The 14,486-nt window shown below is 38.3% G+C and overlaps 1 protein-coding gene across 2 annotated transcripts; it reads right to left on the reverse strand.

The window, feature by feature from the left end:
• Nucleotides 1-11: 11 nt before the first annotated feature.
• LOC117594228 (N-lysine methyltransferase KMT5A-A-like) lies at nt 12-8,750 on the reverse strand. Of its 2 annotated transcripts, none has more exons than XM_034291314.1 (6): nt 8,229-8,750; nt 5,119-5,255; nt 4,190-4,352; nt 3,315-3,504; nt 1,909-1,962; nt 12-827 (listed from the first exon to the last, which is right to left on the reverse strand). In XM_034291314.1, the coding sequence occupies exons 2-6, from the start codon at nt 5,237-5,239 to the stop codon at nt 744-746; spliced, it is 612 nt and encodes a 203-aa protein (XP_034147205.1). In that variant the 5' UTR covers nt 5,240-5,255; nt 8,229-8,750; the 3' UTR covers nt 12-743. The 2 variants fall into 2 exon arrangements, with proteins under 2 accessions (XP_034147205.1, XP_034147204.1); XM_034291313.1 differs by having other exon boundaries at nt 7,074-8,750.
• Between the last annotated feature and the right edge of the window lie 5,736 nt (nt 8,751-14,486).

The raw sequence follows: 14,486 nt of genomic DNA on the forward strand, positions 1-14,486 counted from the left end.
TAAGGCATGGCATCCACATATAGAAGCACAGAGAAACAAATCCACGTCACCATTAAAACCATGAAGAATATTAATAATAGGAAGCACTCAAATATTTTGATGTCAGCACATCTGGCAAGGGTAAGTTACTGAATTGCCTTTCCAATTTAAGATCTTACTCAAAGATTTCAATTGTCTAAGCCAGGTGGTTTGTATATTGGATGCTGATTGTCCGACTGCCGTGATACGTGGAGGCAATAAATCGGGGGGAGGGGGGTGTTATATGACCAATATACCTCGGCTAAAAGCGGTTCTTAGGCACGATCAAACACAGAGTGCCAGGACACAGGCAATATTTCACAAACCCCAGAGATGCATTAATGCTCTATTAAATTGGTTACCAAACACAATGAGGGCAGTAAAAAGCAATGTGACGTCATACCCATGGTATACAGTCTCACAAACCAGGTAGGTGGAATCATGAATACCTATTGGCTGATAGCCAATATATATGGGACCGTATACCATGGCTATGATATCACTTTAATTCTCTAATTGCATTGGGAACTATTTCAGTAGAGCAACAAGGCCCAGCAGAGGTTTATGGTGTATTGCCAACATATTCCATGAAGCATTGTGCCTAAAAACAGCTCTTAGTTTTGGTATATTGGGCATATACCACACCCCTCATGCCTGGTTGATTACATGAACATTGACAATATCCAAAGTCTTACATTATATAAACAGCTCTAGTTCCAGTATATTTAATGATTGAAATGAAATAAAAAAAGCACCTCTTCAGTGTTCTCGGTCTCTGTAGTAACGGACATTTCTTGGACATGGATTTGCTATGAAGAGAAAGAAGACATTTAAAATCATTAGCCCAATAGTATTATAATATCAAACTAGACTCAAACGGTTTAACTAATCACAAACACTAGAACGTCTCCATAAGACATTACGTCCTCCTACACCAGTATTAGATCATAAACACACACACACTCCATAAAAATTGAAAACAGTTCAAAGTGGAATTAAACAGTCTCCATATGGCATGCTGTCCTCGTACACCAGTATAAGATCATATACACACACACACACTCCTCAACACATGTAAACCGTTCATACTGAACATTTATGTTTGAAAGTTCCCTTTAAGGCATGGCATCCACATATAGAAGCACAGAGAAACAAATCCACGTCACCATTAAAACCATGAAGAATATTAATAATAGGAAGCACTCAAATATTTTGATGTCAGCACATCTGGCAAGGGTAAGTTACTGAATTGCCTTTCCAATTTAAGATCTTACTCAAAGATTTCAATTGTCTAAGCCAGGTGGTTTGTATATTGGATGCTGATTGTCCGACTGCCGTGATACGTGGAGGCAATAAATCGGGGGGAGGGGGGTGTTATATGACCAATATACCTCGGCTAAAAGCGGTTCTTAGGCACAATCAAACACAGAGTGCCAGGACACAGGCAATATTTCACAAACCCCAGAGATGCATTAATGCTCTATTAAATTGGTTACCAAACACAATGAGGGCAGTAAAAAGCAATGTGACGTCATACCCATGGTATACAGTCTCACAAACCAGGTAGGTGGAATCATGAATACCTATTGGCTGATAGCCAATATATATGGGACCGTATACCATGGCTATGATATCACTTTAATTCTCTAATTGCATTGGGAACTATTTCAGTAGAGCAACAAGGCCCAGCAAAGGTTTATGGTGTATTGCCAACATATTCCATGAAGCATTGTGCCTAAAAACAGCTCTTAGTTTTGGTATATTGGGCATATACCACACCCCTCATGCCTGGTTGATTACATGAACATTGACAATATCCAAAGTCTTACATTATATAAACAGCTCTAGTTCCAGTATATTTAATGATTGAAATGAAATAAAAAAAAGCACCTCTTCAGTGTTCTCGGTCTCTGTAGTAACGGACATTTCTTGGACATGGATTTGCTATGAAGAGAAAGAAGACATTTAAAATCATTAGCCCAATAGTATTATAATATCAAACTAGACTCAAACGGTTTAACTAATCACAAACACTAGAACGTCTCCATAAGACATTACGTCCTCCTACACCAGTATTAGATCATAAACACACACACACTCCATAAAAATTGAAAACAGTTCAAAGTGGAATTAAACAGTCTCCATATGGCATGCTGTCCTCGTACACCAGTATAAGATCATATACACACACACACACTCCTCAACACATGTAAACCGTTCATACTGAACATTTATGTTTGAAAGTTCCCTTTAAGGCATGGCATCCACATATAGAAGCACAGAGAAACAAATCCACGTCACCATTAAAACCATGAAGAATATTAATAATAGGAAGCACTCAAATATTTTGATGTCAGCACATCTGGCAAGGGTAAGTTACTGAATTGCCTTTCCAATTTAAGATCTTACTCAAAGATTTCAATTGTCTAAGCCAGGTGGTTTGTATATTGGATGCTGATTGTCCGACTGCCGTGATACGTGGAGGCAATAAATCGGGGGGAGGGGGGTGTTATATGACCAATATACCTCGGCTAAAAGCGGTTCTTAGGCACGATCAAACACAGAGTGCCAGGACACAGGAAATATTTCACAAACCCCAGAGATGCATTAATGCTCTATTAAATTGGTTACCAAACACAATGAGGGCAGTAAAAAGCAATGTGACGTCATACCCATGGTATACAGTCTCACAAAGCAGGTAGGTGGAATCATGAATACCTATTGGCTGATAGCCATGGTATACGGTCCCATATATATTGGCTATGATATCACTTTAATTCTCTAATTGCATTGGGAACTATTTCAGTAGAGCAACAAGGCCCAGCAGAGGTTTATGGTGTATTGCCAACATATTCCATGAAGCATTGTGCCTAAAAACAGCTCTTAGTTTTGGTATATTGGGCATATACCACACCCCTCATGCCTGGTTGATTACATGAACATTGACAATATCCAAAGTATTTAATGATTTAGATGTTAGGGCACCGGGTAATTGTATCACACAGTACACCTAAATGGATGCATCGTAATTCGTAATATTCCTCCACTAATTTCTTGAAGTGTTTCCCTTAAATTTTTTACTCGTCTGTTTATACAACAAAGAGTTGTCAGTTTGTTTTTTTTCAACTTGTTTTGAAAGGAATAATTTGTATGTTGTGCAAATCTAATGGCAAAGACTACAATTACATTTTCATTCCAGGTTGTTACACAAAATGTATATGTCCAAGAGTTTTGTATACTTAGTGTTGGCAAGCCACTGTATCTTAGATTATGCTTCAAAGAACATTAGAATTTACCTTATTTCGCCACGGCCAGTCCGAGTCACCATAATCATAGGAAATTTCCTCTCCAGGTTTTATGTCGGACGTTGCAAATAAACAGAGATGGGGCTTCCCTCCAACTGTTAGCCTTTTCATTTTGCTGTTCGGATTGATATGGTCATCGTTGACAAATCTGGCAAGTGATTCAGTGTTTGCTGCATCAATACTAGACAAATAGAAAAATATTTCTTAGGCTTTTTGCTAAACCAACTATTCTATTAGCCTACATTATCACTGTACAAATATACACTTTCCAGTGATAAATGCTGTCATGTTCACAATTAAATATACCAAAAGACTGCATTTTAAACCTATATTTTAGATGCAAGTAATTTATGTTTGCAGCCAATACAACTACAGATATTATGTCACTCCTCCAGTGCCCGCCCTATTCAGACATCTGGATAACTACCCTGCTAAAATCATGCACATGCAAAACCTTCTTGCAATCTCCGGAGGTTGAACCCCCATGGGGAGAACCAAATTAAACATTATTACTTTGACAATAATTAATGGGAGCTTTGAATGACTACCAAACAATCTACCAGTATATGCAGGGCAATTAAAATGTCACTGTGCAAACATTTTTGAACAGACATGCCTCTTTAACAACACTAGCTTTGGTTCCAATCCAAGTTCAGTGCAGATTTCCATAATCCAGGGTGGTGAATCTGATTACATAATATAGTTTTTTTGGCAACGCCCCCCCAATGTTTGGCATGGGGCTACCTCTATAGCTTTCGACAATCATTGCCCATGCCACTTTAATAGTACCAAAAATTATAGGTATGTAGTTCTTGCTTCAGAAAGTTAAGACTTTCATAATGTTACAAAGTCAGAACCAGACTTACCACCACAGTTTCCCATTGAAACTTAGGTCAAACATGAAAACATTAAGGGCATCACTGTATTGTATTCTTCTTCTTTTGCTCTCATCAAATGTAATAAAGTCCCCTCTGTATTCCAGCAGGAAGTCTCCTTTTCCAAAGTAGCTATTGCTGAATACTCCATGACCTACACAGGAGAAAAAAGTAGTTAACATTCATTCATATACTATATTCTACTGTGCTCTACTGTTGATGTCTATGACTAGCATAGGTGTGTTATGATCTGGAACAAAATGTGTGTTAGCACGGTGCTCCTATTTCTTCACCAGTTTGTATTAGAACGAGGACAAGGACATAATGACCAGCATATACTGTGAAAAAGGCTGTGTTTCCATATTAATGCCCATGGTTTTGGAACAGGATGTCCAACAAGCTCACATAGGTGTGATGGTCAGGTGTCCACATACTTTTGGCTATATAGTGCATGTGGACTGGATTTTGTGAATTTGGCTAGTTCAGCCACAACCATTGATTACAGGTGAATTTAATTGAGCACACAGCTATGAAATCTCCATTTACAGTTCATCAGTATCCCACCCTGCTAAAGGGTGCTAATACCAATCAACTTTCAGTGCTGTTTTAGTGAAGCTGAAATGTCTAGGAGAAAACACAGCAGAGCCATGTTTTTAATGCCATATTGCCCAGCCCTACCTCACTGTGCCAAAAATAGAGCGTGTTTGACATTTCAGATAACTATTTTGAGATTACCCAAATATAAACTGTTCTTGTTGAAATGTAAATGTCAATAAACAGGTTTTTAGAACACAATTTTATCCCTGCATTTTAATGCAGAATCCTGTGTTACCGAGACCTCTGCCCCCTATACATTTCAGTGTTTTGTTCAGATGTAGTAAGCATGGTCATAAGTCAAAATGAAAGACTGTAAAACTCACCTTTGAAGGGGTTAATGAACTTCTTTAGAAAACCAACTTTGTCCAGTGAATTGGAAATATAATATAGTGCATCTTGTTCAGGATTTCTGCCCCTTCCTCCTCTCCTTTCTTTGAGGCTCATTGTTGTTTATATGTTCCTAATCAATGAAAAGCAAATGCTACCATTAATTATGGATTCAAAAACATATACATTCAAAACATATAAACAAGAGAATATTAGAGATATGACCAATCAACATCACATACAATGCTTAGGCTGCCACCGTTTAAACTACATTTACAAAATACCCAACCTCACATGGCTAACAAATAAAAAAAAATAAAAAACACACCATACTAGACAGTCAGCCAGAATTGCTAACGTTACAGCACTCTCCATTCTGACCGGAAGATGTTGCAAACTCGTATGGCTCAAGTAAAAAGATCCTGTCAGAATTCTGTGCCTCAGTGTATGCATGCCTCCTATTCTAATCTTGCAGAATTGATGACGTGCTGCCGCAAAATGCAAGTTGGGTTTATCAGAGTTACTTGAATCGTGAGAGCCCTAATTTCATATTGAATAAACGTATTCATGTTATCAATCAACGGGATTAACCTCCAAAAAGATGAATACGTAGACGCTAAATATTTTAACCATAGTCACTGTATGATGCTGGTTAGCTGCATAATTGCATAATGCAAAGCACCAATCTGCTCGCGTATATGTTATTGTACTTGCTGCGTTATGAGGGGTGGATAATGCATTTAACAGGCCTAGGGAAGCTACTGATATGACTTTCAAAGTCACTTAATGCCTGAACAGTGCCTCAAAATAACACCCATAGGCAAATGATCATTACCACAACAATGCTTTCTGTTGTCGAGCGCTGATATTAAAGACCTATTCACCAATATTGCAGTGTCATGGATAGATCACCTAATGTTTGTCAAGGGTTATGATAATGTAAGTCTTCCTTAAGTTATCCCACATTTAATTTAATAGTTGCTATTACTACAATATATTAATGTACGTATCAAATGTATTATTTTATTTCCTTTTGCTGAAATGCCTGCATAAACACAAATACTTTGGGATTGCAATAGTTAACTTAAGGTCCATAAACTTACACTGCATTAAATATATTAGAACCCCGACATTCAGACTTATAGACGTATTTATAGGCATTCAGACATATTCAACTATGTAAATCTGTCTTAAGTTCACATTCCTAGCAGTATCATACAAGCAAAAAAGGATACAAAATATCCTCTTTAAACAGCAAATCTCATAATAGATTTATAGCTTATTTATATCATGTTAAACTCATGCGCTACACTGTACTGGATGCATAATAGTTTTTAGCCTCAAAATCATAATACCTTTCTTAACAAAACAAAGTAAATTATTTTTACTATATACATAACCATTTGAAAGGGAAATGTGGAGATTAAATGGAAATTACTTAATTCTAGTCTAATTGAAGCATTAAATGTAACATTTTCATCCTTAGTAATGCCAAGATCTGATGTCTCCCATGGTAGGTTCATCTCTTTTTCTCTACTTCTGATCACCAGCTTTCAAATTCAAAACAATTTTAACAATATGTTGACCTGGGACCTCAAACTTACTGCCCAGATAGAAAACATTACTTAGCTAATCATAGTCCAAACTAGTAATCACTAGAAGTGTGAAACTGGTCTAGTATATAAACTAGTCATATTTTAATGCAATGTGTCATGAGACAGGCATCACAAAAATGTTACACCTTTTATTTTTCTAAATTTCAGACAATAGTATAAAACAAAAATTGCAAGATTTAAAGCGAGCAAAAAGATAAACCCTCATGATGTACTGACATTGAGAGCACCCGATGTTCACAAATTCATGAAACTATTAGCATTTCTTTCAAACAAAAACTGCACAAGCTTGTGAAAACACAAAACAAGTGAAAGACCTTATGTATTGCATAACATACCTTAACAAGGGTCTCTAAATCAGCTCCAGAGCAACTGTCCTGGTTGTTGTCATTCCAACCCCATGTATATGCAGCCACATTCAGTTACTAACCGTATAAATATTTCTTCACTTGTGAAATACAAAGTCTAAATATTTCTTCACTTATGAAATACCAAGTCAATCATCTGACCAAATGTGCTGCGTTTACATCACAACCCAACATACAGGGTTATTTGAACCCAACTGTAATAGTGAACTATGAGTGATGAAAGACAGTTCTCCAACTCAATATCAATTGTGGCTTTAGTATGGGGCTACTCAGCCACAACAGGTAGACCTATCAATGTACTTGCCACTCGTTCCCCTTGTTCTTACTATTAGACCGCACAGGACCCCCGCAGTTGAGCAACAACGCCTGAATGCCTTTTTAACATGTGTTAAAAAGGCCTTCACTATTTAACACAGAGTCAAACTTACCCAGCCACTATGCCTAAATAAAATTACAAAATACATCGGCCAAGTGTTTTGACAATACACTATATTCATATTATATTACTATTACTCACCTATTTGGGTGAATGAGGGATACATCAGTCAAATTATCAGATCATGACAAGAGGAACACTTGTCATTCCTCAAACACGGCCAAACACAAAGCCATGTATTGGCTTTTTATACAGTTTCTAAACAACACTAAAAGCGAAATCATTTTGAGAGAAGAAACTGCTGGCACTTCAGAGCCCATTGAATGTCCATCATTACATTCGCTAACGTTAGCTTGAAACAATTACTTAACTTACCGCTAACAAGCAGACGACAACAATTAACTCACGTTTCGGACAGAAATACGATATTAACAAATGTTTTAAGCACATGCAAAAAAAAAAAAAATTAGCCAGACTACAAAAACACTCAGGACTGACTATAAAACTGCGAGACACTCCAACAATAACATCAACGCAAGTTTAATCTCAGTAGTATTAACCCATTAGCCTGCTTGAACAACAGAACAGGAGAAGTACAGTACATAATTACCAAGCTACAAGTACTATAGCAGTCATTACTCTACCCTGTTCACGTTTGTGTTTAAACTGCACATTTTATATATTTTAGCTATAAAATTGTAAACTAAATAATACATTTGATCAATTGTGTGAATAGAAAAATTACTTACCTATTTAGTAGTGAAGATAACCATTAGAAAAGTCCTCTTCGCGTCGCGGTTTCTTTCAGGTGATGTCTTCTGAGGTAAAATAAACTTCAGCATAACTTGGCGGGGTTTCACTAGCTATAGGCTCGCGACATAGAAAGTTGATAGTTTGCCGCCAGAATGCGGTGACTCACAGCCGCAACCGCGAATCAACGATCGTCCCCGTTATTGACAGAAGCAGTAGCCAATCGGTGATCAGACATGCATACAACCCATGAGCCAATGAAAAAAAATCGTATCAAGCTGCACTACCAACAACCAGACATAGGGGGAGTATGGGCTGTGTGTGATACACAACAAAACCAGGTCTTTATGGTATATTAGGACATGAGTTAAAAAAGCAGGACATAGTTAATAACAATGAAATAAGTACTTCTACAGTGCCCGACTTATGGGGACATTGAAAATGTCCTCATAAACCAAAATGTCCTCATAGTGCTGGTGAGATTTCAGGTCAAATGTCCCCCTATACCATATAAACAAGAACACACACCACACACACACACACACACACCACACACACACACACACACAACCCCTCCACCCATCACACACACACACCACACACACAACCCTTCCACCCATCACATACAACCCCTCCTCCCATCACACACCACAAAAACTAGAAGTTGACCTACTTGTATTTCTTAATGCCTACTGCGTAGACAGTAACACCACACTGAACTAACTACCACCACACTGAATAAACTACCAACACACTGAAATAACAACTAAACTACTATCATACTAAAATAACTACCAATTTCCATGCTAGTCAATGAGCTCCACCTTAATGCCATTGCAGATGTTGTCACTAAACAGGCTACTAGTGAAAACAAAGAGAGACCATCAGATGTCTGAACATTGATGGTGTAGTAATATTTGCATTTTCCTCCAATTCACAGTTACCTAGCTTGATATAACATCAGTGTACTTTGACTTTGAAACTGTTTTCATGCTAAACAAAAGTACAGGTAGACAGGTCTGTATTTGACACATTACATAATGCAAAACAACATGACAACTTAATACCACATTACTGATTCAGAAAACATCTACAGGACATACTTGAGTTTCTCCAGTCTCCAGTGAGGATCCTCCAGTCCAGCAGAGAGCAGTCTGACTCCTGAGTCTCCTGGGTGATTGTAGCTAAGATCCAGTTCTTTCAGGTGTGAGGGGTTTGACTTCAGAGCGGAGACCAGAGAAACACAGCCTTCCTCTGTGACCAGACAGCCTGACAGCCTGCACAGAGTTGATCATGATTTCATAAACATCAGCATCAGGTGAAAAGAGAAAACATCAGTAGTATATTTCTTAAAAATAACATAATACTGACCTCAGTGTTTCCAGTTTAAAATGTGGATTTCCCAGTCCAGAAGAGAGACACTTCACTCCTGAATTCCCCAGGTCATTGTTACTCAGGTCAAGCTCTCTTAGGTGGCAGGAGTTTGACATCAGAGTTGAGGCCAGCAAATCACAGCCTTCCTCTGTTACCCCACAGAATGACAGCCTGTGGACAGTTAATCATGACTAACACCAGCAAGAGGTAAATAGAGAAAATGGATGCAGTATATGACTAACAAATAGTACATTAATGACCTCAGTGTCTCCAGTTTAATACACATTTTCAAATAAATCACTATGAGTCATCATCACCCCAAATGAGCCAGACAGACCAAGCTTGGGGTTCTGGACTAGTGTGACAAATACAAACTACTAGCCTCCTCACCTCAGAGTCTCCAGTCTACATTGTGGATCATCCAACATAGCAGAGAGCAGCTTCACTCCTGAATCCTTAAGGTCATTGTTACTCAGATCCAGCTCTTTCAGATGTGAGGGGTTTGACTTCAGAGCTGAGACCAGGGAACCACCACCTTTCTCAGTGATTCCACAACCTGACAGTCTGGAAAAAGAGTATTATACTGTTTAGAATAACATTAGAATAGAGTCTATGGATTATATCATGGTAACAATGGTGCACATTTTCAAAACTGACATTGCCAATAAACAACACTAGAATGAAAGTTTATATAAAGAAAAGAAACTACTTAAGGTCCCATGTGGAAAATAATCAATGTTGTCAGCCAATAAATATATGATAGATGTCAGAAGAGTGTGTGTGTCTGTGTGTGTGTGTGTGTGTGAGGAGAGGAGTAGCATATATGATAAAAAAAAAAACTGTAAAAGAGGGGTGAATCTATTGACCAAAGAGGGTTCAAATGAAGATTAGTTTGAATGGTTGATAAACCTGGAAAGTAGGTCTGAGAAAGGGAAATTATTTGTATAGTAAAATCTGATCCGTTTCCAACATTGATTAGTTGTTTATATTGCCTATTAGCTTACATTCAGTATGTTTGCAATCTTTGAATGTAAGATCCAGACAGACACCACTGCACAACCTTCACTTACTCACACACACACACACACACACACACACACACACACTCACACACTCCTGAATGTTACTCACACCCCAGATTCAGTTCTCCCTCAGTTCACCACTCTTTAGAAGGTATTGTTTTCCACACATACTAAGCCTGTTGTTTGAAATCATTATCATCCTAGTCTATCTGTGTGCCATGTTTTACTAATAGTTTTTCCCAACCAGTCTCTACCTAATCCATGTCTGTATTTTTACCCTTGACATTTGACCAATCTGCCTGTGTCCTGGATTTCCCTGCTTGCCTGACGTCTTGTACCTTTGCCTTGACCTGAACACCCTGAGTTCTCTATCTTGCATGTTTGAACTGTTTACTATTGTTGAGTGATCCCTGTACCTTTAGAATAAACTGTGTGCTCTGAGCCTTGAACCAAAATAACCTGACATGTCAGTAGTATTCGTTACACTGAAGACTACAATCTCACACATTACCTAAAACATTTCTGATCCTACAGGCAGAAGTGAGCTACACATTAACCCAACACACAGGTGAAATAATCTGAAGTCCCTGAGTATTTCAAATAAAGAAGAAATGAAACCATTTGTCATAATATGGGCTCAGAAATGTCTTTCTCCGTGGACACTTCCACTATTTAACACAGTCGATACACTATCACATGAATTTATGTAATAGTGATTCACTCTCACTCACAGCTGGATGGAAAGGCAGACCTTTCTGACTTCCTCAGACTGAGGGACCGATGGTCTGAAAAAGAATATGTAGCTGATGGATCCAGGCTACGTTCTCCCCAAAAAACTTATTGTCTAAATAACCCAGATGTAGTAAACTATCGTTGGTGGTTGAGTTAAGCCCTGAATGTATAGTGATCCTAGCAACGCCTCTGTTGGACTGTGCCAGGTGGTTGGGGACTTTGTCCTGCTGGGAGCTCAGGGCTGGTGGAGGTTCACCCATTGACAACAGCAGATGTTTTTAGTCCCTTGTTGTAGTGTAACTCTGCTGTGGTATTATTATAATTAGTGATGGCCATTAAGGCTTTATTAGCATTATTTTAGCAGCAGGATATTTTGCTGGCAGCACTCAGATTTTTTTTATCACAATGAATGTATATGGCAGTACGGTTAACAATCTAGTCCGTGAAAAAGAACAGACAAGAGTAACATTGGAACAGACATTAAACATTCAATGTACAGACTAGAATGTTAACTATATTGCCTAATATTGTTCAATGATGGCCTTTATTTTGAAAAGGAAAGTCTGAGTTAGCGCTGCTAGCATAATATCATGCTGCTAGAAGAACAGTAATGAAGCCTCAAATGGCCATAACTAATTATAATGTTAATTATCAGTGACTCAAATAAAAAATGAACTACTATTACTCACTTCAGAGTCTCCAGTCTACATTGTGGATCCTCCATCAAAGCAGAGAGCTTAATCACTCCTGAATCCTCTGGCTGATTGTAGCTCAGATCCAGTTCTTTCAGATGTGAGGGGTTTGACTTCACAGCTGAGACCAGAGAAGCACAGTCTTCCTCAGTGATTCCACAACTAGACAGTCTGGAAAATATTATTGTCAGGTCAGAAATGAAGAACAGTTCTGAATAACATTAGAAAAGCATCTATATAGAGGGGCTGGACATAAAATTAGAATATCATCAAAAAGTTGATTAATATCAGTAATTCCATTCAAAAAGTAAAACTTGTATAATGTATACAATCATTCCACACAGACTGATATATTTCAAGTGTTTATTTCTTTTAAATTTGATGATTATAACTGACATCTAATGAAAACACCAAATTCAGTATCTCAGAAAATTTGAATATTGTGCAAAGGTTCAATATTGAGGACACCTGGTGCCACACTCTAATCAGCTAATTAACCCAAAACACCTGCAAAGCCCTTTAAATGGTCTCTCAGTCTAGTTCTGTAGGCTACACAATCATGGGGAAGACTGCTGACTTGACAGCTGTCCAAAAGACGACCATTGACACCATGCACAAGGAGGGCAAGACACAAAAGGCCATTGCTAAAGAGGCTGGCTGTTCACAGAGCTCTGTGTCCAAGCACATTAACAGAGAGGTGAAGGGAAGGAAAAGATGTGGTAGAAAAAAGTTTACAAGCAACAGGGATAACAGCACCCTGGAGGGGATTGTGAAACAAAACCCATTCAAAATGTGGGGGAGATTCACAGAGTGGACTGCAGCTGGAGTCAGTGCTTCAAGAACCACCACGCACAGACGTATGCAAGACATGGGTTTCAGCTGTCGCATTCCTTGTGTCAAGCCACTCTTGAACAAGACCCAGCGTCAGAAGCGTCTCGCCTGGGATAAAGACAAAAAGGACTGGACTGCTGCTGAGTGGTCCAAAGTTATGTTCTCTGATGAAAGTAATTTTTGCATTTCCTTTGGAAATCAAGGTCCCAGAGTCTGGAGGAAGAGAGGAGAGGCACTGAATCCACGTTGCTTGAAGTCCAGTGTAAAGTTTCCCCAGTCAGTGATGGTTTGGGGTGCTGTGTCATCTGCTGGTGTTGGTCCACTGTGTTTTCTGAGGTCCAAGGTCAACGCAGCCGACTACCAGGAAGTTTTAGAGCACTTCATGCTTCCTGCTGCTGACCAACTTTATGGAGATGCAGATTTCATTTTCCAAAAGGACTTGGCACCTGCACACAGTGCCAAAGCTACCAGTACCTGGTTTAAGGACCATGGTATCCCTGTTCTTAATTGGCCAGCAAACTTGCCTGACCTTAACCCTATAGAAAATCTATGGGGTATTGTGAAGAGGAAGATGCGATACGCCAGACCCAACAATGCAGAAGAGCTGAAGGCCACTATGAGAGCAACCTGGGCTCTCATAACACCTGAGCAGTGCCACAGACTGATCGACTCTATGCCACGCCACATTGCTGCAGTAATTCAGGCAAAAGGAGCCCCAACTAAGTATTGAGTGCTGTACATGCTCATACTTTTCATGTTCATACTTTTCAGTTGGCCAACATTTCTAAAAATCATTGTTTTTGTATTGGACTTAAGTAATATAAAACATTTCTGAGATACTGAATTTGGGATTTTCATTAGTTTGGGATTTTCATTAATATATCAGTCTGTGTGCAATTAATGAATGTAATATACAAGTTTCACTTTTTGAATGGAATTACTGACATGAATCAACTTTTTGATGATATTCTAATTTTATGACCAGCACCTGTATTACACCAATGTCATGTCAACTTTACTTAAGGGCATATTCTTAAAACAGACATTGCCAACACAAAGATCTAGAATGTTACTTCCAGTATAGAAAATTATCAAAAAAATAATAAAAAAATATAATGTAGATGTAAGAAGAGTAAATCTGTGTGTCTGTTTGTGTAAATAATGGTGTAGCAGGAATGATAATAAACTGAAAAAAGAGGGGTGGATCTCTGGAAATCAGAAGGTTAATATTAGTTTGAATGGTTTATAAATTTGGGGCCGTATTCTGCAAAATATTTGATCCCCCCACTGGGGGAGGACTCCTAAACAGCAGTAAAAGTTTATAGATAAGAGTTTCCTCTTGAAACTCTTATACACAAAGCATATACACAAAGCTGCTAAAACTTTTACTAAGAAATGGGGAGAAATCTTAAGCTGAGAGAAAGGGCAAAGTTGACCCCGTTCCTAAGGATTATGTCTGTCAGTTAATTCATCATGGCAATACTGTAGAAAGATGTGTCATGTTGCCATATTGAAATAAATATATTCAAATAAAAATGTAGGCAAGGTCTCACTGATTAAACATAAAACCAAGAATGATATACTGACCAGTCAAGACATGTTCTAC

This window comes from Esox lucius, unplaced genomic scaffold (genome assembly GCF_011004845.1).
Source record: "Esox lucius isolate fEsoLuc1 unplaced genomic scaffold, fEsoLuc1.pri scaffold_61_arrow_ctg1, whole genome shotgun sequence".
Taxonomy (NCBI): Eukaryota; Metazoa; Chordata; class Actinopteri; order Esociformes; family Esocidae; genus Esox; species Esox lucius.

What these genes read in the sequence shown, in the direction of transcription:
- LOC117594228 (XM_034291314.1), bottom strand. Translation starts at nt 5,239, where the DNA reads ATGAGCCTCAAAGAAAGGAGAGGAGGAAGGGGCAGAAATCCTGAACAA. An exon ending in GTTCATTAACCCCTTCAAAG is followed by an intron (nt 4,353 to 5,118) that starts GTGAGTTTTACA and finishes TCTCCTGTGTAG; the next exon opens with GTCATGGAGTATTCAGCAAT. An exon ending in TTCAATGGGAAACTGTGGTG is followed by an intron (nt 3,505 to 4,189) that starts GTAAGTCTGGTT and finishes CTATTTGTCTAG; the next exon opens with TATTGATGCAGCAAACACTG.